General features: G+C 30.3%; 1 protein-coding gene and 1 long non-coding RNA gene across 5 annotated transcripts in view; one reads left to right on the top strand and one right to left on the bottom strand.

Moving 5' to 3' along the window:
• Positions 1–19,566, top strand: part of LOC128385471 (protein O-mannosyl-transferase TMTC2-like) — a 39,787-nt gene extending 20,221 nt beyond the window's left edge. The window contains 5 exon segments of the mRNA XM_053344339.1: positions 2,858–3,860; positions 3,863–4,054; positions 4,135–4,249; positions 15,694–16,247; positions 18,206–19,566. Coding sequence (XP_053200314.1) covers positions 2,858–3,860; positions 3,863–4,054; positions 4,135–4,249; positions 15,694–16,247; positions 18,206–18,558 — 2,217 coding nt within the window. The 3' untranslated portion in view covers positions 18,559–19,566.
• Positions 19,567–20,983: 1,417 nt separating this feature from the next.
• LOC128385477 (uncharacterized) lies at positions 20,984–23,259 on the bottom strand. Of its 4 annotated transcripts, none has more exons than XR_008324738.1 (4): positions 23,034–23,259; positions 22,407–22,941; positions 21,270–22,314; positions 20,984–21,172 (listed from the first exon to the last, which is right to left on the bottom strand). It is a non-coding gene; the product is annotated as an uncharacterized LOC128385477 (long non-coding RNA). The 4 variants fall into 4 exon arrangements; XR_008324737.1 differs by having other exon boundaries at positions 20,984–21,949; positions 22,032–22,314; positions 23,034–23,236; XR_008324739.1 differs by having other exon boundaries at positions 20,984–22,314; positions 22,407–22,517; positions 22,669–22,941; positions 23,034–23,236.
• Between the last annotated feature and the right edge of the window lie 125 nt (positions 23,260–23,384).

Raw genomic sequence — 23,384 nt, 5'->3', positions numbered from 1 at the left:
AAAAATACCATGAAAATACAATCATGAACTTTAAGATACAATTTAAATTGTATTTCATGAAGGAAAAAAAAATATAATATTCAATTCAATTCATGATGAGTATCATGGAAACCACTTTGAACAATATTTATCTTGTATATGTACGAGGAGGGAAAAGATGATGATGATGATGCTGAGGAAAAAGATTCAGATTCAATGATACATGGAAAGGTAAAGTTGAAATCGGAATGAAAATACTGGGTTTACATGGAGAGAGAGAGAGTAGCAAATAGCTTAATCCGATTAGGAAACAGGGAATCATGATGAAGATGAGGATGAAATTCAGGAAGACAAAGTATTCAGTCAATTTGATGAAACATTTTGTTTCTTTGTTCATGTTCATAGTAATACAAAAATACAAGAAGAAAAAAAAATTCAACTTCGAAAATTTTTCACAAACATTTAAACTCGAAGACTTTTTTTTCTATTTCCTCTTCCTTTTTCATCCATCCCTCTCTCTCTCTCTCTCAGCTAAAGTATATCAATTTACCTTTTGTAGTATATCTATTACATGGTGTGGGTGGATATGAAATTCTGATGAGCTGAGCATTTCAGAAGAAGAGAAAAAAACAACAATATCAATTTTATCGTTTCCATTTTTTTCTATCTTCATCTTTATCTATTTTTCTTTTGCATAATGATGATGATGATATTCAATTTTCATCTTCATCCTTATTCTCTTCTTCGGTGTCATTCATGTATAAAGTAACTTATTGATGAGGATGCTGATGATGATGAGGAAGTAAAGAAAAAAATAGAGAAATTGAATTAACCTCCATCAGGGAAAAAGTAATAAACTTGAAAGGTAAAGAGAAAAAAAAAGTTTTCTTTCCTCATTTTTACTTATCTATTTTTCTAATATTGAATATTAACCTTTTATATTTTTGGGTGATGATCAATTTGTGCTCAGTTAATTCAGTTAATGATTCTGTCTATGAGTTTATCATCAAGATGAGATTGAAATAGTTTACTAATGAAAATCATCCGATGAATTATGTTGATATTATTATGATAACTTTGTGGCTTGAATTTTTTTTTATCATGAAAAGCAAAACAGTTACATTGTTATCTCATGAAATCTGAAAATTTTGACTTTATCTTCATGGTAATTACTCAATTTGGAAACTGTTGATCATTATTATTATCATGATAGGTGAAAGTTTATAATCATAATTATCAAGGTAAATTGTTACTTATACTCATTATCAATATGGATTCAGTGGTAATAACAATGAATGAGAAATTGATAAAAACTGTAACTTTGTTTTTTTCCCTTGCATGGTAATCATGATAATGAATAGTTTCACCTTGATCACAAAGGGTTGGGTGATTATGATGATATTTATGATGATGGATCGATTGACGATGATGATCATTTGGATGATAAACAAATAATAGAAGTGAAAGAAATGGATGATAATTCAATACATGGAAAAGATGCTTTTCTCATCTTCTAATGACTTCGACTTTTTTTTCTCTCTCTCATAATACATCACCTTATCATCTGTATCATCATCATCATCATCATCATCATCATTTGCTCTCTTTCTTTTCATTCAATTTCGACTATATAAATTTACCTCCTCCTCCTTTTCATATCCATGATATAAGTATAACAATGATTCCTGATATTGGTAAGGGAACTTTTTTTTCCTCGACATCATTTGATTGAGAAAAAAAAGAAACAGATAAAGATGAAAGAAAAAAGATGGAGATGATGATGATAAGGATGAAGAAGATGAAGAAAAGTGATGAGACATCATCATCAATGAGTTTAGTTCTTTCTCAGGCAACTAATGAGACGAAAACGAAGGGAACATTTTTTTCTCTTCTTCTTTTTTCATCTTCTTCTCAGATCATCATCATCATCAGTAGCATCTCTTTTGTCTGTCTGTCTAAATCGTCTCTCTCTCTCTCTCTCTCTCTCTCTCTCTCAATCGGATATGTGATATATTGTATATAATAAAAGGGATGAGTAAGATCAAATGGATGATGATAATACTGATAAATTGTGTTGAATGTGTTGAATCATTTGCTGCTGTTACTTATCTGGAAACCGTTTACTTGTCAAATTAAATGTTCCTTGTATCATTCTCAAGTCAAAGGATGAGGATGAAGATGAAGATGAGGATGGAGATGATATTGAAAGTCTCAACTTTTTGAAAATTATCTCTTGAAACAATTACTCTTACAATGGAAGTTGAGAAAAAGCATTTTTTCCTCCTTTTCCCTTGTCAAACAATCATGTTGATCATGATCATTGAAATCATCTCCCATATTGTTCAGAGGTACATTATATCATCCTAATCATGATGATTATCATCATCATCATTTCCCACTGTGAGCTTTGAATTGAGAAAAATTTGATTGTTAGTCTTTCAAAGTGAAATTGTAACTAAATTAACTTTTTCAAGTTGTTTACTCACTTGAGGATTGAATTGAAATTGAACATCATTTTGTTGTACAATTTTCATCATCATGTCAATTGTTGGGATAGAAATTCTGAAAATCTTGAACTTCTCAGGAATAATCACCAAATGATTTGTAATTTGTAATTTGGATTAGATTAATTAACTGAACAACAAATGTTGAGACAAGTTAATCAACACTTAATGGTTACAATCAATGATCCTTATTCCCAACTAATTGATTTGTAACAAATTTTACCAATTGATTGTTATCCGAATCATTTATCAACATATAATAATTGATTATCATGATATTATTTTCTTGGTAAACTGATTTGATTCAGTTGATTAATAAAAATGAACATATTAACTGATTGTGTTATTTATTTATTTTTTTTTTTGCTTCTCAGGTCAAATATTCTGGACTTCGTGAAGGTTTGACCCATCTAATTGTAAGTGCCATCATTTTGATAACCTTCCGACTCTACATGATGGGTCTGAGTGCCCCAAACTTTTCACCAGCCGATAATCCTGCCGCTGAATCTTCAAGCTGGTTAACCAGAGCTTTGACCTTCACTTATCTTCCCTGTGTAAACTTTGGCCTTTTACTTTATCCCCGTTGGTTATCATTTGATTGGTCAATGGAGTCAATCCCATTGATTAAAGGGATTAACGATTCTCGTAATCTAATCTCATTACTGTTTTATTCAATCTTAATCTACATCTCATATAAATTATATCAATTCCAGTCAAATAATTTATCATCATCATCATCATTTAAAGCTAACTCTTCACATGATGAATCAATATCATCATCATCATCGCCATTATCATCACCATGGTTGATTAATAATTTATCTTACTCGTTATCATCAATATTACAACATGAAAATGATGTTAACCATAATCATCAAGCTAATTACTCATTAATGAATCCAAAGGCTCGTAAGATGAGATGTTCATCATCATCTTCCTCTTCTTCATCCTCATCCTCATCCTCATCTTCAATGAAACATCAGATAACAACTAATAATAATAATGATTATGGTAATCATAACAATTCCTGGTTCTCATCAAAATCATCTGATGCAAATCAATTAGACTGGTCATCATCATCATCATCTTCTTCCTCATCTTCCTCATCTTCATCAACTACTGTGTCAAATCATCACGATCCAGTGCCTCTCCCAACACATAATCCTCTTAATCCAAATCTTTTGGCTAATCTTTCATTAGATAAATTCATTGATGGTCATTCAATTTCAATGGACATTCTCACAGTCTCTTGGTCACTTTTAATAATACCCTTTCTACCGGCGACCAATGGACTATTTTATGTTGGCTTTGTTATCGCTGAACGGATTCTTATCATACCCTCCATGGGGTATTCATTGTTGATCACTTTAGGTTTCAATTTCTCTGTCAGCTGATCCAATCAAACTGTCAAACAATTAGCAAATCGAAAACCAGAAATCGGATTAAAATTGTTTATACTCTTTTAGTTGGTCTGTTAATTGTTTACTCGTTGAGAACAATTAATCGTAATGAAGATTGGAAATCAGAGGAAGATCTTTATCGATCTGGTATTACCATTAATCCACCTAAAGGTAGTTAATCACTTGACCAATTCTTGGGAACAATTTATTTTTAACTAATTCTATTAATAATAATTGCTTCTTGTTTTTAGCCTACGGCAATTTAGCCAATATCTTAAGTAACAAGGGACGTAAATTGGAAGCGGAAATGGCCTATCGAAAAGCTTTAACCTTCCGGTCCAACATGGCCGATGTTCATTATAATCTGTAAGTGGACATGATGTAATTTATCATTAACAATCAACTAATCATTAACTTGATTAACTTAATTTCTCACTCCCAAGCAATTAGATGATGAATAAGTAACAGAAAAGCCTATTGATGAGTTAATAACTTTCGAAGAATGAAAAATCAAAGGAGAAAACTTTTTTAGAACTTTTTTTTCTTTTATTCTTTTCACTAATCGAATACAAATTCTAATCAAACAAATTGATGAATTGAGGGTGTGGTCCTTAAATTATCACCATCATCATGATTATATCGGATATCCTTTATGTTATCCGTGTGGTTAGTTGACTAACATGGAAAAATCGAAGAGAAAAAAAAACTTTTTTTTCGATCAGTGATTCCATTAGAACTTTTTTCTCTCTTTCTCTCTCCCACTTCGATTAATTTTCCAAGTGTTGATTTGTTTTCATTAGAACTGATCAAGTTTACTGGTCATTATCATCATCAGTTAAATTAATTGGACTGTTGAAACATCAACCACACCCTATCATCATCATCATCATCCTATTATCATCAATTGAAGATTTGTGTTTACATTTAATTCACAATAACAACAATCAGATTGATGTTGTTTACCTCTAATCAGTTTCAATCCTTATTATCATTACAATCTCCAAATCAGAATCAGAATCAGAATCATTATCATTTGGTGGTATCTTCATTATCTTCAAATCAATTGATTCCCATTAGATAAACAACCAAAAACCCACTACTCCATTCACCCTTCCCAATCATTACCACCACAACTACAACCACTTCCCACCCTCATTAACAATTCAATTCATGGAAATATAAACCAACATTAACATGGTGAAAATTTGCTATTTTTTTTTGCTCCTTTTTTTCATATTAATCTCAATTCATTTACATTTAACTTACAAACAAATTTCATGTGTATTATCATGAAACAATTAAGAACCAGAATATAAGTAACATCTCATTCTGGCTCATGAATTACAGGGAGGGAAACGATTCTCTATCTCATTGATTAGACAATGAAGATCAATATTAATCAATTCTAAGATTCAATTACCTTTGGATATGTATAATATATTTACAATGTTATTTTATGATGATGATGATGATGAATCTTCATGATACTCTCACCATGACAATCATTTATTATTATGAGATGATAGTAATACTTACTCATTGGAATAATTATTTTTCTCTTTATCTCTTTTGTTCCCATGAATTTATCATGTAAGAGTTACCTTGTTATCTATTGGTTCAAGGATTCTGGATTATTATGATTATTATTGATTGTATTTAGTATTGTCCAACTTGTTTGTCCAGGTTAAGTCCAAGTGATGACAATATTAAGGTAAATAAAGAGAGAGAGAGAGAGAGAGAGAGTGAAAGAGGATAAGATGACCATGAGGGTGAATATAAGTCGAGGAGGAAAAAGTTGAATGACAAATTAGCTTTTACTGTTATTCATTTGTCTTTGGATATCCTTGGAATCAATTTCATCTTCAACATGAATTGTCAGAATCTTGATGGTGTAAATTACATGAGAGAAATTATCTTTTACTTTTCATCATGAGAATCTTTTTATTAATGAATTTTTCCTTCCCTTTACCTTTGGAAAAAAAATTCTTTTCTTCTTGTTCTCCTCTTTTTCATTATATAATTATTATTTCCAGTTCCATGAACTCAGCTCAGTTTACATGATGGAATGAGTTTTCTTTCAACTATCTCCATCTCTCCCTTTCTATTAATTGACATTCTTTACCTTTACACTAATACAAAGACATAACCTTTTTTACCTTAATTTTCATATTAGATGAACAAGGAGAAAGACATGATAACTTTCCCATGAGAGTTCTGAGAAAAGGTTGAACAAAAAACCAGCATCTTATGATGATATTCGTCGTCATGATGCCTGGAAAACATCCATTCAGAATATTTCACCTTCTCCATGAAAATTCTGACAGAAATTCTTATAATGATGATGGTGTAAGCAGAAAGTTCCAAGTGTTCAGAATGAGTGCAAATGCTTTTAAATATCTTATGCTTTCTCTCTCTCTCTCTCTCTCTCTTCATCTTCCGTTTCCTTTATCTCCTCATTCCCTTAGAAATCAATATCCTCAAGACTCAAAGCTTTAGCTCTTAAGCTTCCATCTCATGTAAGGATTTTTTTTACTCTCTCCATTGGAGTAAGAGGATAACATGAGAAGAGGCAAAACTAATCTAACGGTAACATCGATGTAATATATTCACATAGGGATTGACATTCAACTTGACACGAGTCGAGGATTGACAGCAGAGAGAGAGAGAGAGAGAGAGAGAGAGAGAGAGAATCAAAAAGTTTCGAATTTTTTTGTTCTTTTAAACTTTACACTCGACGCAAAAAAGTTCTGAATTTCAATTCTCAACTATTAAAGAAAAATTTCAACAATTTCCCCTTCATGGTGACAAATTCATTGTCCCACCAATTAAGATAATCTTTGCAACGATTAATCGGATAATTAACATGATTACAATCATGTAATAGTTTAAACAGTTAATCAACATTTAAGTGAATCCAATTGCATGTTAAATGACAATTTACCTTGGCAAATGATTAACTGTGTGATTTAAGCAATAACAATGTTCCTTTATCATGATAACATGCAATTTGTTGCAATATAAAAGATGATAAAACTTTACTATTCTGATTCAGATTTTGCGAAAAAAAAATAATCACTTTTGGCCTCAGAATTTGAAATAAATTACCTGATAAACTTTGATTACCATGATGACGATTTAAAGTTGATAATATTATAAACATAATCTTCTGAGTGGATTTCCAGTTTATCTAATCAAATGTAATCGCTGATAGATCAAAAGTTTTATCACCAGTCACTTTATTATTGATCTTTCATCATGATCTTCATGAAGCTCAGTCAAATGTCTGCTTAGATAAACAGTGTTCAAGGATCATCAGCATCCTCATCCTTATCCTCATCTTCATCATCTCAATATAAGTCAATTGCAAGAGACTTTGAAAAGGGATTGACTTTCATGATCTTTTTATATCCTCCCATGATACTGAGTAAAAAAAGTTCCCTTAAGATTATCTCAACTTATACTTGTGTGTTTACCTTGAACCAGGTAAGTTATTATTGATTAAAAGGTGATAATTTCACCAGAACTCTAATCAGAATCATATAATAATAATAATAATAACCTTCAATCACCATGAAATCATGTTTATTATTTTTCTCAGGTAAAAATGAACTTACGATAAATAGAAAAAAAGTTAAGATGATGATTAGAAAAAAAGTTCTGAAAGTTCAGATGGAATCTTTTTATAGATCGAAATATTTTCTTCCCTTTTACCTGAGTTCTTCATCTTTCTCATTCTACTTAATTTCACCTTATCCTGTTTCCATAGACGATGATGATGATGATGAGGATGAGGATGAGATGGATGAAGAAGATGATAGAGAAGATTGAATAATCCATGAAATTGGATACATTATCTTGCTCATCTTCCTTTCTCACTCTAACTTTTTTAAAGACAAAAACCAAAACCTTAATCATCCTCATCCTCATCATCTCATTTTCAGAGCTATTGAGTATCTAATCTTAATTAAATTGATTCAAATTGATTACCTCAGTTTCACATCTATTATCTCATTCCTATTCAATCAATTCCCTTATCCCTATCATCCTGATGATCATCATCATTTTATCATGTAAGGTTAACAGCTTAGGTAAGCATATTTTGTATTAAAATTGATTCTCTAAGCAACAACAACAACATTCAGCCAACATCCTGGTCTTATAATAACATGAAAAAAACTCAATATAAAAAAAGTTCATTGTCAGAATTACAACAAACAATATCACAAGAGATTCTGAGATCTGTTCAGTGTCGATGAAAATACTTCAACCGAGAGAGAGAGAGTTCATGGTGATTAAAGAAGGAGAAGATGATGATCATCATGGAATCGAGAAAAAAGTTCATAAACTTTCCTCGAATAGAAAAAAAAATTATCGTCAAACTTGAGGGAGAAAAAATTTCGAATTGTATTATATGATAGACCGTCGATATAATTGAATATTCTTCACCTTATATCTTGTTTCTTTCTACCTTTTTATCGGTGAGATGAAAAAAAGTAATGGATCAGGAAAAAGAAGGAAAAAAGTTCTTGATGAATGAAAAAGAGAAAAAAATTTATCCTCATCCCTTATATTCATCAATTGTACAAGCCACAGGAAGATAAAGATGAGAATCTGTTTTTTTCTTTCAATTCATCTCTCTTTCTCTTTCTCGATTCATGACTCTGAACAATGTGAGAGAAAAAAGTTCTGTATCATGTTCGTGGTAATTAGGATATGATACAATTCACTCCCAGTAAGTGATAAGAATTCGGAGAATTAGGATTAGGGAGATGATTTTTTATTCGTCTCTCTCACTTTCTCTTGTTTGGTAAAAGACAAAAATCCTCATCTTCAACTGAACTATTTCAGTTTTTCTTGACCTATCACACTATTCCTGCTACCACACCCTAAGATCCTCTCTCTCAAGATGAATGATGAAGAGGAGTGAAGAGTAAATAACCAATTCAATTTAAAGGCTACATGGAAGTGGATTAAGGATGAGGATGAAAAAGGTAATAGGATAGGAGGAAATTACATCTTCTCCTCTTCCTCATCAGATTGATATGATATGAGAAAAAGAAAAAAACTACTTTCATGATATAAATTAGATTCCATAGAAAATTTCAAGTTCCATGTTCATCTTGATGATATTTTCAGAGAAAAATTCTGGTCTCATCTCTATCCTCTCTCTTTCTGTCTCACTCACTCACTCACTCACTTCTTCATTATCTTCATCCTTTTCCATGGAAAGTCTATCATCTTTTATATTGCAACAATTGATAAAAATTCCATAAAGAAAATTCTATTAACTTGTTGAGCTTCATGATGGAAAAAAAATTTTCGAATCTCTCTCATGAAAATCCCTGAGGGTATTTGAAAATTTTAACGTTCCAATCATTTTCAAGTTTGTCATTCATTTTGTCACACTGAATATAAATCTCGATAAATGATGTCACCTTTATCGAGAATCATTTGACCAAGATAATCTTTCGAGTTACCATGATTATGATGACCAAATATGAACTTAAATTCTGTAAAGAAGAAGAAAAAAAAATTATTTGAACATGATAACAGTGAATTTGTGATAATAATAATAATAGAATTGAAACAAATTCAGTTGACTATCCATGAACCTCATGAATTGTTATCATGATCTATCCATAAGTCTAAAGTCCATTTCAATGGTCATTTCTAAATCATTTTCACAGAATCATCATCATGATCATCATAATGATCATGTACTTTAGTTTGAGAGAGAGAGAGAGAGAGAGAAATGAAATGAAAAAAAGGAAATGGAAAAACATTGAAAGATGAACAAAGAAAACAGAGTAACTGGTCAAAAGCGAAATGACCATTTACTTTTGGAGAATAAAGAAAACAAATTCTTCCCTTTTCTCCAAATGAATTCCTCACAGATATAACATGAAAAGAAGAAGAAAAATAATATCCATCGAATAAGAATGAGCAGAAAAAAAGAACCAGAACTTTTCCATGCAATTCTTTGCCTTCTCTCATGGATGATTTTTCATGGTGATGAAGATTGTCCATCAACATTTACCATAGACACACATTCACACAATGGGAACAATAACAAACAAATACAGTTGAACATTTTTTATCACCTCTTCTGTTAATGTTGTTGTACCATCACCACCACCACCACCACACCCTCAGCCTCCTTCAATCTTCATCAGAATCAAATCTCATAGGAAATTAGAACCAGAATTTTCTGTCAGATACAATGTTCAATGTACACATTACATGAAAGACACTCTCAGGGTAAAACCTCAATAACGGTGAATAAAGTTTCAAATGATCTTACCTCCTATTCCGAGGATTCATTGTTCATTCCTGTACATTCATAGTGTATTATTATTATTCCCATGAGTTCTGGAATGGGAAAAAACACTCACATGAATAGGAATGAATATATTTCCATGAATAAATAACCATGATAAATATGAAAATCCATGAAAAAAAGTTTTCCCGAAAATTGAATCAATTTCATTTTTCACCATCATGGATTAAATTGTTTCTCCTCTGCTCTTTTTTTGCTCCTCAAATCAACAATTGTAAAAACGAGTCTAAATTAACCTTGACCACTGGTCAAATCTCCCAAATTATTTGACACCCTAATTTCCTATTGACTTAAGTTGTTGATGATATTATTATCTGACCAAAACTGACCACAACATGAAAGGGGAAGATGAAGGATTGATGAAATTTTTCCCTTCTTTTTTATTTGCTTCCTACTGACCATTGGTCATTTTTTGTCCAGTGTTCAAATGAGTTTTATTTACTCTGATACTTACAGAGAGAGAGAGAGAGAGAGAGAGAGAGAGAGAGAGAGAGATGACCTAAAGTTTGGTCCAGTTTTTTGTCCTCTTAATTTATTGTAAATGTTGTTAATTGTGTTTGATTATTTACTTTGATATAAATAGTAATTTAATTTTCTTTGTGTATCCTTCAAGTTTGTAGTAATTTTTTTATATTGTCAATTGATTGTTAGTTTGCAAGTTAATTGAATTACTGGTGACATTAAATTGTCTGAATAATATAAATAGTAATCAGAGTTTACCAGTTATTATTTAATCATGTTCATCATGATTAATCATTCATGTTGATTAGTTGAACTTGTTTTTTCCCCTCCATACTCTTGGTTGATTATAATTAGATTTGATTAACATGAATTATTATTATACATAAATTTAATTGGTTTAACATAATAATCAAGTCTCATGTTGAGTCACTTCACTTTCATGATAGTCATCAACTGACCATTGTCCAGTTTAATGGAAATAAGGTCAAAAACTTGAACGAGAAAAAGATGAGGTAAAAAATATCGAGTGAAAATGTTTCACCAGCAAGAATCAAAGGGAAAGATGATTGACCAGAAAATTGGAATGAGTGACCATCAACTTTTCTAACAACTTCTCATCATCATCATCATGAATACTCTGAATTCTCAGCATGGGTTTAAAAAACTAAACAGAACCCAAGAGATAGATTAGAAAAGAGAAAATGTCTTGGTTAGAACTTTTTTTCTTTTTTTCTTCTTCTTCATCCCACTTTTCATCCTCATCTTCAAAAGATGTAGAATAAGAGGAAGAAGAGAAAAGCGAATGAAGAAAAAAAAGTCATAACAACTTAGAACTTTTTCTTCTTTCGAATATTTTTTTTCTTTCTCTCCTGGACATTTTCCAACTCCCTCTGTCTCTCTCTCTCTCTCTCTGACCAAAGTAATGACTTTGAATATAACATTTTCTTTACCACTTCTCCTCCCATTCCTCCACCACGACTACCTCCCACTCTCCACTCAACCAAAGTCATTCTCTATATGTTATTTTACTTTCCATCGATCAGAATATAATATTAGAAAAAAAAATAATTCCAATTTTTTTCTTTTCTTTTTATTATATTTTGGCAATACAAACAATCTTGAGTTTCTCACCATTGATATATTCAATATGAATATAATAATAACTTTCCAATAATTGACCATCAGGTTTATCTTGACCTTTAAATACATAAAAAAAAGTAAATGATTTAACCTTCACTTTGATTTAAATGTTCAATGTCCATTTCAAGCAGTTTAATGCACAGAGAGAGAGAGAGAGAGAGAGAGAGAGAGATGATAATGAGTTTCGATTTCATGGTTATTATTTCGTATTATCTGTTGATTATTATCATGGAATCGATTTTTTCTCACTCAAAAGCTTGACCATTGTCCAAGTAAAAAACTATTTTTGTGGGAATTTTCAGTCCAAGTAGTTACCAAGTTAATGTGGAAACTTTTTTTAACAAGAACAAAAAACCAACCATGGAAAATTATTGATGATATGTTCAGTTCATGGAGTGAGATATTTTGGAGAGGGAATTTGTGTTGATGATGGTTATTATTTGGTCGTTCACAATGATAATGAGACTCACCTAAGCCTTAGAACTGTGGATTTTTTATCATTATGAGAATTAGGAAATATCGATGGATTGAAATGTTACCTTTGGTGATGAAAAAGCAGGGAGAGAATTGGAATTCTTCTAAGAAAACTCTTCACACCCTGAAATTCCCACTCAATTCAAAAAGAAAGATGAAATTTTCATCTCCATTCCCACTGGGAATGTATCATAACAATAGATAGATTTGGGTTTGTGTCTGTTTCTTGTAGTTTTTTTTGATAACATTTCAAATTGAATGTCAGATGATGAGGATAAAGATGATGATATACTTGATCAGCTGAATGTTGGTTTGATGAGAATCAAATCTGAATTGGAAGAGAAGAAAGAGAAAAAAAATATTGTTCTATTCTTCCCTCTGTATATCATATAATACTTTCTAGTACAATGATAATAATACTAGAAACTCATGATGATGATGAGTGGGAGGAGGTGGAAGATGAGAGATCCATCAAAAGTTCACAAACAGAAACCCAATTTTTAAGACATAATCTCACAAACCATTTGCTAATATAACATCATGATGAAGGTTCAAACTTCATGATAACCTGTCAGATACACAATCTCATGATAATAAGACTCAAACTATTACAAAATTTGTCTAATCATCATCATCATCATCTTCCATCTCCTCCTCATTTTCATCCTCATCCCACTTTAATTACAACTAAACTAAATATCCATTCAGAAATTGCAAATATTTCGAAACACAATTGTTACCATTTGAGAATCAAAAAAGGAAACAGAAAAAAAGTTCGAAACTTTTTCTAAAAGGTAAAAGTTTTCGCCCTTAAAAACATTCCAATGGTTCAATTGAATTGCTCATTTTATCATCACATCTTCCCCTGATACCTCATCCTCATCTTCCTCCTCCTCTTCCTCATCATCATCATGGTTAAATGAACTTCATCCTTTAAATAATACGATAATAATAAAGTGCAAACTATTTTCACATGAAAAATTATATTAAACTTTTTTTATCATTAATTCAATCAACCAGTATTAATATTATGAGTTATTATTAAATATGATTATCATTTTTTTAGCATCAACTGTTTCCTCCAGCTCTCCCACTTCCCAGTCCTCATCTACCACCACCCTCTTGATGGTGATTTTAATGTATTAATACAATTTAAAAGGGATCATGATTGACACTATTATCATCCTTTTCTCATCCTTTCATCATCATCATCATCCCGTTATCTTCCCGATTCCAATTGAATGGACATGATATTCATTCACACCCACAGCTCATCATCATCTCTATGATCATTTTGCAAATCCCACCCTCCCACCGGTGGTAAACTCCCAGGGTCATCAAAAGTATCTGAATGAAGATGAAGATGAAGATGATGATGATGATGATAAGTCTCTTTTCTTTCATTCGATTCCCCTGAAGGATATGATGATAATTCATTTGAATATCATGAGCTTTACCTGAATGGAAATATAAATTATTCAAAAACTTTTTATCCTTTTTAAATTATTACACTTAGAAAACATTATAATCATGATTATTATTATATTTCATTTCTAATTCAATTGTTGTATATTTGTTAATCAAGATTGATTATCATCATCATTATCTGGCCTCACCTTTAATTTTTACTTAATCATAATCAAATATTATGATTAACTTTCAATTGTAATTGTATATTATTGGTGTTGATTATAATTTCATTCATCTTGTTACTTTTATCATTATTGTTTTCTCAATCAATTAATCATTAATTTGATGAAACTTATTGTTACCATCATGATCAGTAAATTGTCGCAATTAATTTGTTGATAAATTAGTTGGATATCAAGTTGATTAAGAATTTTTTTCTTCTTCTCCATAATCATTAGGGATTATTGATTGTTGATTGTTGATTGTTAATTCACCTCACGATGATCAAGCTTTCAATTCATGTAATATTAAATTGTTGCTGATCATTGATGATTGAGATACAATTTTTCAATTCTAATCACTGATTAGATTCATTTATACACATAAATTGTTATGGTGTGATGATCATATCATGATGATAATTATCATTTTGATTACAATTTTTTCGTACCTTAATTGCTTCCGTGATCAAGATAATCAAGGTTGGGATGATGATGATGATAATTATAATTATGTAAATGTTTCCGTGTCAAAACAAAGTGGTTACGGTTGAAAATTTTTCAACATGATTAAATTAATTGTAGTTTCCATCCTCTTTTAAATCATCATTGATTACTTGATTGTAAACTTTACCTGAGTTAAATTGTTTGTCTTGGGTAAATTGTGATTTGTTAAAATTGGTTCAATGGTTTATTATTATTATCGTTGTTGTCCTTTTAATAGTAACTGATTGTTGTACTTTTGGTTGATTGTAATGATGATGATTGTGATTGTGATTGTGTTAATGATGCATTAAATGGTCACAGATAATCATTGATTTCAAATGAATGAATCAATGAACTGACCAAAACTGACCATCAACACTGTTACCATATTATTATAATCAAAGTAAAAGTTTATCAACTGAACTGAATTCAATCAACCATCTAAAGGGATTCAATTATTATCTTGAATGATATTATTGGAATCAATTTATTCCCATAGGAATAATGAGAAACAATGAATACACAAGTTATCAGATAACATTGATTATTATTATGATAATCATGGAGATGGAAATTATCACCATGGAAAAACATTATTAGAATCATAAGAATATCAAACAATTTGTTTCAAATTTTTTCGCTCTCCATTTCTTAAATAAATTCAATTCTGTTGATTTACTAATCACAATTGTAATTTGATTTGTTGATTTTCCAGTATATATTTTATAAAGTATCATATTGGCAGCGGGGTAAAAGAGGTTAACATTTTCCTTGGAAGAATTTTGATTTTTTTTTCTCTCTCTTTCTCTTTACTCAATTCTTGATATATTGGATTCTCAATTTATCCTTCATTTTCAGACAACAACAACAACAATTTAACGTTTGACAGGTTATAATATATCAAATTATTGACGGTACAGTTTGAAGGGTGTGGTGGTAGATGGTGGGTGGTGGTGGGAACCATGTAAAAGTTGAATAAGCTTAAATTTTGTGGAAGGAAAAAAAGTTCAATCTATTAAATGTTGCATGTAAAAGGTTCAACTGAATGTTAACAAATTACCTTCAATTTTTCAACCTCCATCGACAGGAAAAGCCTAATATATCATTCCCAGTCCACCCCCACTCTCCTTGAGTCACTCTCATCATTGGCATTTTTATCATCATCATCATCATCTTCTTCATCATCAATTTAATTTATTGAACTTCCCCTGAATCTTTATTCTGTATTTTTTTGTTTTGGGTTGAAATTTTCATCTTATTTTGTTTGTCTTTTCCGTTTCCAGTGGTATTTTATTACAAGATCAAGATCGTTACCAAGAGGCCTTGCAAAGTTACACGAACGCAATCAAATTCCGACCTCGCCTGGCCTTGGCCTATCTAAATATGGGCTTAGTTTTGACTAAATTAGGACGTAAAAGTGAAGCAATTAAAGTTTATCAGCATTGTACTCGCTTGGATGGAACTGGACTTAAAGATCCAAAGACTCATGAGGCTACACGAATATCGGCCTTTTTCAATTTAGGCCAATTATATTCGGACCAAGGTTCGTACGAGGAAGCGATCAAGGTATTCACAGAGGCAATTGAACGGATGCCAGCCCATTATCAACCACAATCTTTATTCAATATGCTTGGTGAGGCCTATTATAAGCTAGGACGATACCCGGAAGCGGAAGCTTGGTACAAAAAAGCGCTAATCTCCAAAAAAGATCACATTCCCGCTCATCTAACATACGCCAAGTTATTAGCTAAATGGGGTAGACCAGAAGAGGCCAGAAAATGGTTCCTAAAAGCCCAAATTTTGGCTCCAAATGATTCAAGTGTCTACCAACACTATGGTAAGTTAATTGTCCACTGATTGTAAAAGTTGATTAACAATTAAGGATTATAAAATTACACTGATTAGGATTTAGATCTTAGTTTAATCCAATTACATGAAAAGCCAATTGTAAGATCAATATACTTTATTATTATCATTCTAAGCGATTTAATGAATTAATTATTAATTAATTTAATCTCATGATGATTCGGTAATCACTCAACCCTTAATATCATCAAGCTACAATATATTAATTGTAATGATATTATATGTAAATTGTGTGTCTATGTTTCCAGCTAATTGCTAATGGTTAATGATGATAATTAACTATTTTCATTATATTGGTCGATATATTTTCACTTTGATAGTCACAATAAACAATTTGATTTATTAACTTGATTGTTGAGCAAAAAAAAAGTCATAGTAAAAGTTTGATTATCATACTGAGCAATTAACAATTAAGCCTCATAATGATCAACCCAAATACATATACCGTTGATTATGATTAAATTAATTCAAGTGGAAAGAGTAAAAAATATTAATAACAAGAAGGAATTAATTTTTTTAACCAACTTATATAATCTTGAACAATTAAGTGTGACTCATTAAACAGGTTAATTAACATTGACACACCATAGTAAATAGATTGTAATAAACTTACCTTTTTGATTGACAATTTAGACTCTCTTGATTAACTAATCACATTAGTTTCCTTGATTTTTGTCTCCATTCAACTATTAGTCTCTTAAATTTGATTAATTATCTGAAAATGATTAAGATAAAGTTCTGGTAACCATGGTTACCAATTCTAGTGATTAGACTAATTAATCATTTAACTTTGATAGAGATTTAAATTATTCAATCAAAAGTTATCTATGGGGATTCTGATTGTTTCAATCAACCATGATTGAGTTTTTTTAATCATCTTCATCTTTCGTGATGATTATTAGTTAATCATGATAATCAGAACTTTTTTTGTTCATTTATCTGAATATAAATTGTTGACATGAGATTTTTGTTTAAACATTAATTTAATGAAAAGTTCTGAGTATTTACCATGATTATCATGAGATGAGAAATGAACAGAATTTTTTTTTCTGTAGAAAAATTTTTTTGTCAAAACTTGTGATATATGAAAATTCATTGAAATGAGAACCTCAGTTACTCATCATCATCATCATCATCATCATGTTGTCATGATGAATTTCTTGATACTAATTAAATGGTTCATGAATGATGGATGAGCTTTTCAAACTGAATTTACATTTGATTGCATAGCAATTAAAACTTTTTGTTTGATTAAACTTTAAGATTTGAGTAAACAAATTACACCAAAGTGAGAGTGGGTTTTTTTTAAGGGGTGATGGTGGGAAAAAGGCTCATCTTACAAACTGAACCCACTCTCCATGGAGAGTGGGTAATATAAATAATTTGAATTTTCTCATCATCTTAATCGTATATATCATGTGACAAGAACTTTTTTTCCTTGATAATTTCATCATTTCTATTGAATATCGATGCTGAAAATTTTTCTTTCCTCCATGAAATTTGTTCCTAAAATCCTCAGAAATTTATCTTCCTCCAGTAATCTTATTTTCCACCCTGACATATAAAACCCCTTTTCCATTTTGAATACAAACACCATTAAGAGTTTCAACTTTTTTTTACCGTTATTTTTTTGTTCTGCTTACATATTAGATTAGATTATGTTGTGATATATATTTGACAAGAGAATTGACTTTTCTTTCAATTCATTTGGTGTATCTTTAATTCAGACATCATGAACATTGAGAATTTCATAGAAAAGGAAAAGCTTATGAAGTAAATCTCATTTTCATTGTTTTCCAAAAGTTGAAATGATGAATTTTCCTCATTCAAAATTGGGAAAAAAAATTAAATCGATAACATTTTTCTCTCATGATTATGATTGACATTGATTCTGATTATTATTTGTTTCTTTACCTTTTCCATTCTCAGGTCAATTCTTAGCTGAAATTGGTAATCACGGAGAAGCAGCTGATTGTTTATTGAAAGCGGTTCGACTTAGTCCAAATGATTATGAGATCGTTTTTGCGGCGGCCAATGTTTTGAGAACTTCGGGAAGAAATCAAGAGGCTGAACGATATTATCAGGATGCAGTTCGACTCAGGCCAAATGAGGTCACTTCGCACATGAACTTGGGGGCAATGCTTCATGTTAATGGTAAACTAACCGAGGCGGAGGAAAGTTACCTCACCGCTTTAAGATTAAAACCTGATGATCAATTAACTCAAACCAATTTAGCTAAATTGAGACACTTAATAACCTCAAGGCGGACAATTGGTAGATGATTAAATTTCAATTAAAGACAACTAATTTAATAAATACAAAATTAACTAATCACAATGCAAACTAATCAACAAAACTCAAGTCAAACAGCACAACAAAACAGCAACAAATTCAGTCAACAAAATAAAATCAATTTGTTAAACAATTACAATAATTTAAAAGTTACTATTATTGATCAAGATTTAAATTGTAAATTAAAACATTGAAATTTAATTACTTTTAACAATTAACTTTTTTCTTCATGTTTTCATCAAGTTTAATGTTAAACTTGTTTAGTGGCAAATGATTGATGACAATCATTAAATTGTAATTACATATAAAGAAAAGTAAACCTGAGTTGGTCAAACAATCAGTGAACAATTTATGTAACGGTAAATTGTTAAGTAAAGAGAGAGACTATTAAGTCAACAATCAAAAATGAATTAGATGTTAGTTTTATGGTAAAGAAAAAAAAATTTGATCGAAAACTTTTTTTGTTCAATTTCAAAGTGAAAAGATTGAAATTGAAACTGATAACTCTCATTGGAATAGGATTCAGGAAAGTTCATGGTGATGATCATGTTCATGGGACTGAAAGACAAGGAATCAGATTAGTTAAGTTATATAACTGTCGGATTTGATTATCCATTTAATTTGTCACTCAAAAGCTTTTACAACAACAAAAAAATAACAACATCATTGAGTGTAAACATGATAATGATAATTTGTTGTTGTTGTTGTTGTTGTTTTGTAACAACCATTTAATTTGATTGTTGTTATTTGATTGTGATACATTAAATGTATCATGAATCACTTACAATCAAATTGTTGGTTGATCACAATGATTGTTTTTTTTGTCTCTGGATTAATTTCAGTTGTATCTTAATTTGTTTGCAGGATTAATTGTGACAATTATTGTGTCACTTAGATATTGAGAGAAAGACTTAAAAATTAATGATTGAATGATAATTGTTAGGATATTATTGTTGTTATTGATTGGGATGAGAAATAGATTAATAATCAATTAATCAACATAAGATACTTAAGATTGATAATTATTATTATCATATAATAATAACGGTTGTTGATGATTAGTATTATTATTACACATGAGAATCAATTTAATCAGATATAAGGATGGGACGAAATGATATATTGATTAAATTGATTGTGTTGTTCAAAATGATTATCATTTTGATTAGATTGAGCTTGATTGGTGACTTTAACTTCATCGGTTTGATTTTCATTGGATTAATTATTGAACCAGATAATGGTGATGAGGATGAGGATGAGGATGATAATAATCAATTACTGGAAAGGATGATGATGAAGATAAGTTTGATATAAGGTGAAGAGGGATAATTTTGTTGGGTTAGTTGAATTGTTAATCAGCTAACTAATGTAATTTACTAATAACAACCGATCAATTTCAATGGAATCGCCATTTTATCTTATCTCATTATGAAAAAAAGGATGAGGATGAAAAAGTAGAAACTAATGAGAGAGAGAGAGAGAGAGATGGTGATGATGATGGGGATGAGGATGAGGATGGAGATGCTGAGGATAAAATAAAAAGGAGGAAATCGGTAATGATGAGTAGGATGATGATGATGATGACCAATGAAGGAGACAAATAAATTAAATTGGAAAAGCATTGATATCTTATAAATCATTGCCTCTCAAGAGGAAAAATGGATCATCATCATTATCATCATCAGTTAACATGATTTTCTTGGAGGAAGATGAAGTTAGAGGATGATAATGGGGTGGGGGTGATGATGATTTGATTCCACTGTGTAATATAATATATATATCTCTTAGATTCTTGGCAATCCTTTGAATCAATCACTTGGACATGATATCATCCGAATCTTTTTCATTTATCTTCTTTCTCCCATTCTCTTTGGGATGATGAGGAGGACAGAGAGAGAGAGAAAAACTCATTCAGAATGACGACTTATCTTCAATTGATATTATGATAATTGTTGACTGAGTATTATTATCATTAGATATTTGGCCAGATTCAATATGATGATAAAAAAGTTACTCTCTCTCTCTCTCGCTCAATGATTGATCTTAGATCTCTTTCAATGTTATCAATACATAATTCATGATGATGAAGATGAAGATGATGATGAGTCTAATCATCTATTTTTTACATTTTATTCCTTTCATTGAATATCTCAACACTTTATGCGCCATCATGATGATTTATATGATTATCATGAATCCAGTTATTTGGTCAGTTGATTCACTTTTTGCTGTCATCAATATAATTGTAATCAAATAACAATCAACCCAAAAAAAGGTCACATTTGATTGATAGTTGATTTTGTAAGTCATTGTTTGTTGATTCTTTCTTTGAATACATAAAATATAATATCAAGATAAAGATGATAAAGTCACCTCAAAATTAGAATCATTTTTAAAGTTAATTGTTGTTGGGTGTAAGTAAAAGGCATCTTCTTTTTACTTGAATGAAACATTTGAATATATGGGTTAATGTATTTGTTTTTCCAATGTTGACAATGAGAATCATTTTCCCTCCAAGCAGATCAATTATGGCTTCCTTCAGGCTATCATGATAAAGTTTTTAGCTTTATCATCTTTGTCATCTTTTTTTTTCTCCTTGTCTTCCTGTTTCAAGAAGTAAGAAGATGAAAAGATGAAACTTTCCACAATAGTTTCTTTATTTTCTCTTTCATCCAATTCCATATGATATGAAAATATATACCTCGTATATCCAATTAGCGTCATACTTTAGTAATTGGATTCGTATCCAACATTGTTCAAATATGGCTTAAGGGCGATGAGAGAAGATGGAGATGAATGAGAGAGAGCGAGAGAGAGAGATAGAGAGTAACAGTGTATTCATCATGGTTGATGGATGAAAAGTGATGATGAAGATAATGATGTTGATGATGATGATGGTGACGATTAATGTATACACTTTGTAAAGATTATGTGAGTCTAAAGATGCTGGTGGTAGTCCCTTGTTGCTTCATTAAATTACATGATATTGATAATTATTATATCAGCTAATTTAATTTAATAATATAAAGGTGAACACACTAAGAGTTTAGTATTAGTAGCAAATCCATAATGATGATAATAATAACAGCTAATAACGTTTAATCCTTATTGTCATCTCGTTAGTATAGCTTTTTTTCATTAATTTCATTCCATTAGTTACTTTTTAATCTTCATATTGTTTTTACCATGATGATGATGATTAAGGATGTTGAGAGTGGATAGAAAGTGGTTATTGTTAGAGGATACATTTTTCCACTGTTGGTTTCCAATTGATGCTCTTCCTTTGTCAAATTTAATCAAATTAAGGGCTTGCCACTTTTTTCCTCCATTTTTGATTAAAGGTTAACACTTTTATAGAAATGAATTAAATGGTTGCAATTGCTTGATTTCGTTGAAAGTCAGAGAGAGAGTGAAAATATTCAGTAGTAATATATTGTTCCAATTCCATGGAGAAAAGGTTTACCATTGTTACCATTGAGAGAATGGGAAAAGAAACCTCAGTGCAATAAAAGGTAGAATGAGGTATTAGTTAAAGTTGTTTTCTTTTCATTTTTGCTTCTGTCTTTATGGGTTGATGATCATGGTGATGATAATGATAAGTAAAATGGTGATGATGTTCATGATGATGATGATGATCACCCTGATGATGGAACCAAAAAGATAAGTTGGAAAAGTTAGAGAAGGAGGAAGGTTAAGAAGGCGGAGGAATCATTCCTATTCCAATGGTGGTGGTGATGGTAGTTTATCTATGGAATAGAATGAGAAAGAATAGAGAAAAAAAACATATTAAAATGTTTGAGAGAATTAAAGTTAAATGTTTATGAAATATGATTCTTACCATTTAAATTTTCTTCTAAATTTAACTTTGTATTTGTTGACTTTCTGTGTTCACCGAGAATAATTTAACTTGTTCACCAAAAACAATTGCTCGTTATTTTTATCATATCATCTTAATATTCAGCAGGTAGTAGAAGTTCATTAAAGTTAATGATATTAACTAGATATTTTCCTTTTCTTCATAATTTCTTTAGTTTCTTAATAATAAATTATGTGACTAAACAAGCTTATGTTAGTGATAATACAATATATTCATACATTACCCGAAAAAAAAAGCTCAGCAGGTTACTAATGTTTCCCTTTAGGAAAAAGTTAGGCCTCAAAGAAAAACCCCTTTTGTTACATAATAGATTAATTTTATCCAATTTCTTTTCCATATCCACACTTAAATGAGAATGGTTTGTACAATGAGAGAGATGAAACAATTTAAAACTATGTGACAATTTGTGAAGACAATCAACAACAATTAAAAGTAAAATTAAATCTCCATTGTTTCCATTGGCAGAGTTTCTGGTGGAAATCATTGTCTCCAATTCCTATAAATACACAAAGAGATAAATTAAAATCACTTTAACAATTCAATTGGATTCTTGTAAGAAAACACATAAGATCTTCAATTCTTTCTCACCTTAATTGTTGAACCAGAGAACAAAAAAAAATTATAGAAGAAGAAAAATAAAACAAACAACTAAAAATCATCAAGTCACAAAACGGTTGATTAAAAAACCAAAGAACAAAATTAATTGTCACAATCGAAACAATCAAAATTTTCTCTAGACATTTATATACATCTAAAGGATTACCTAATCAATCGAAAATTCTAAATTGATTTGTATTGAAAAAAAATAGAAAATACAAATAAACTAATTGTAATTAGTTTGTCTAATTAATTGTTTACTTTTTTGTTTTCGCTTCTTAATTGTTTCAAATTCTTATCCCGCCAAAAGAATTAAGTGTCGCCATCTGTTGGTGGCGAGAA

This window comes from Panonychus citri, unplaced genomic scaffold (genome assembly GCF_014898815.1).
Source record: "Panonychus citri isolate SS breed McGregor unplaced genomic scaffold, ASM1489881v1 Contig00049, whole genome shotgun sequence".
Taxonomy (NCBI): domain Eukaryota; kingdom Metazoa; phylum Arthropoda; class Arachnida; order Trombidiformes; family Tetranychidae; genus Panonychus; species Panonychus citri.
The sequence above is the reverse complement of the archived record's forward strand: the minus strand, read 5'-3'. Positions and strand labels throughout refer to the sequence as shown.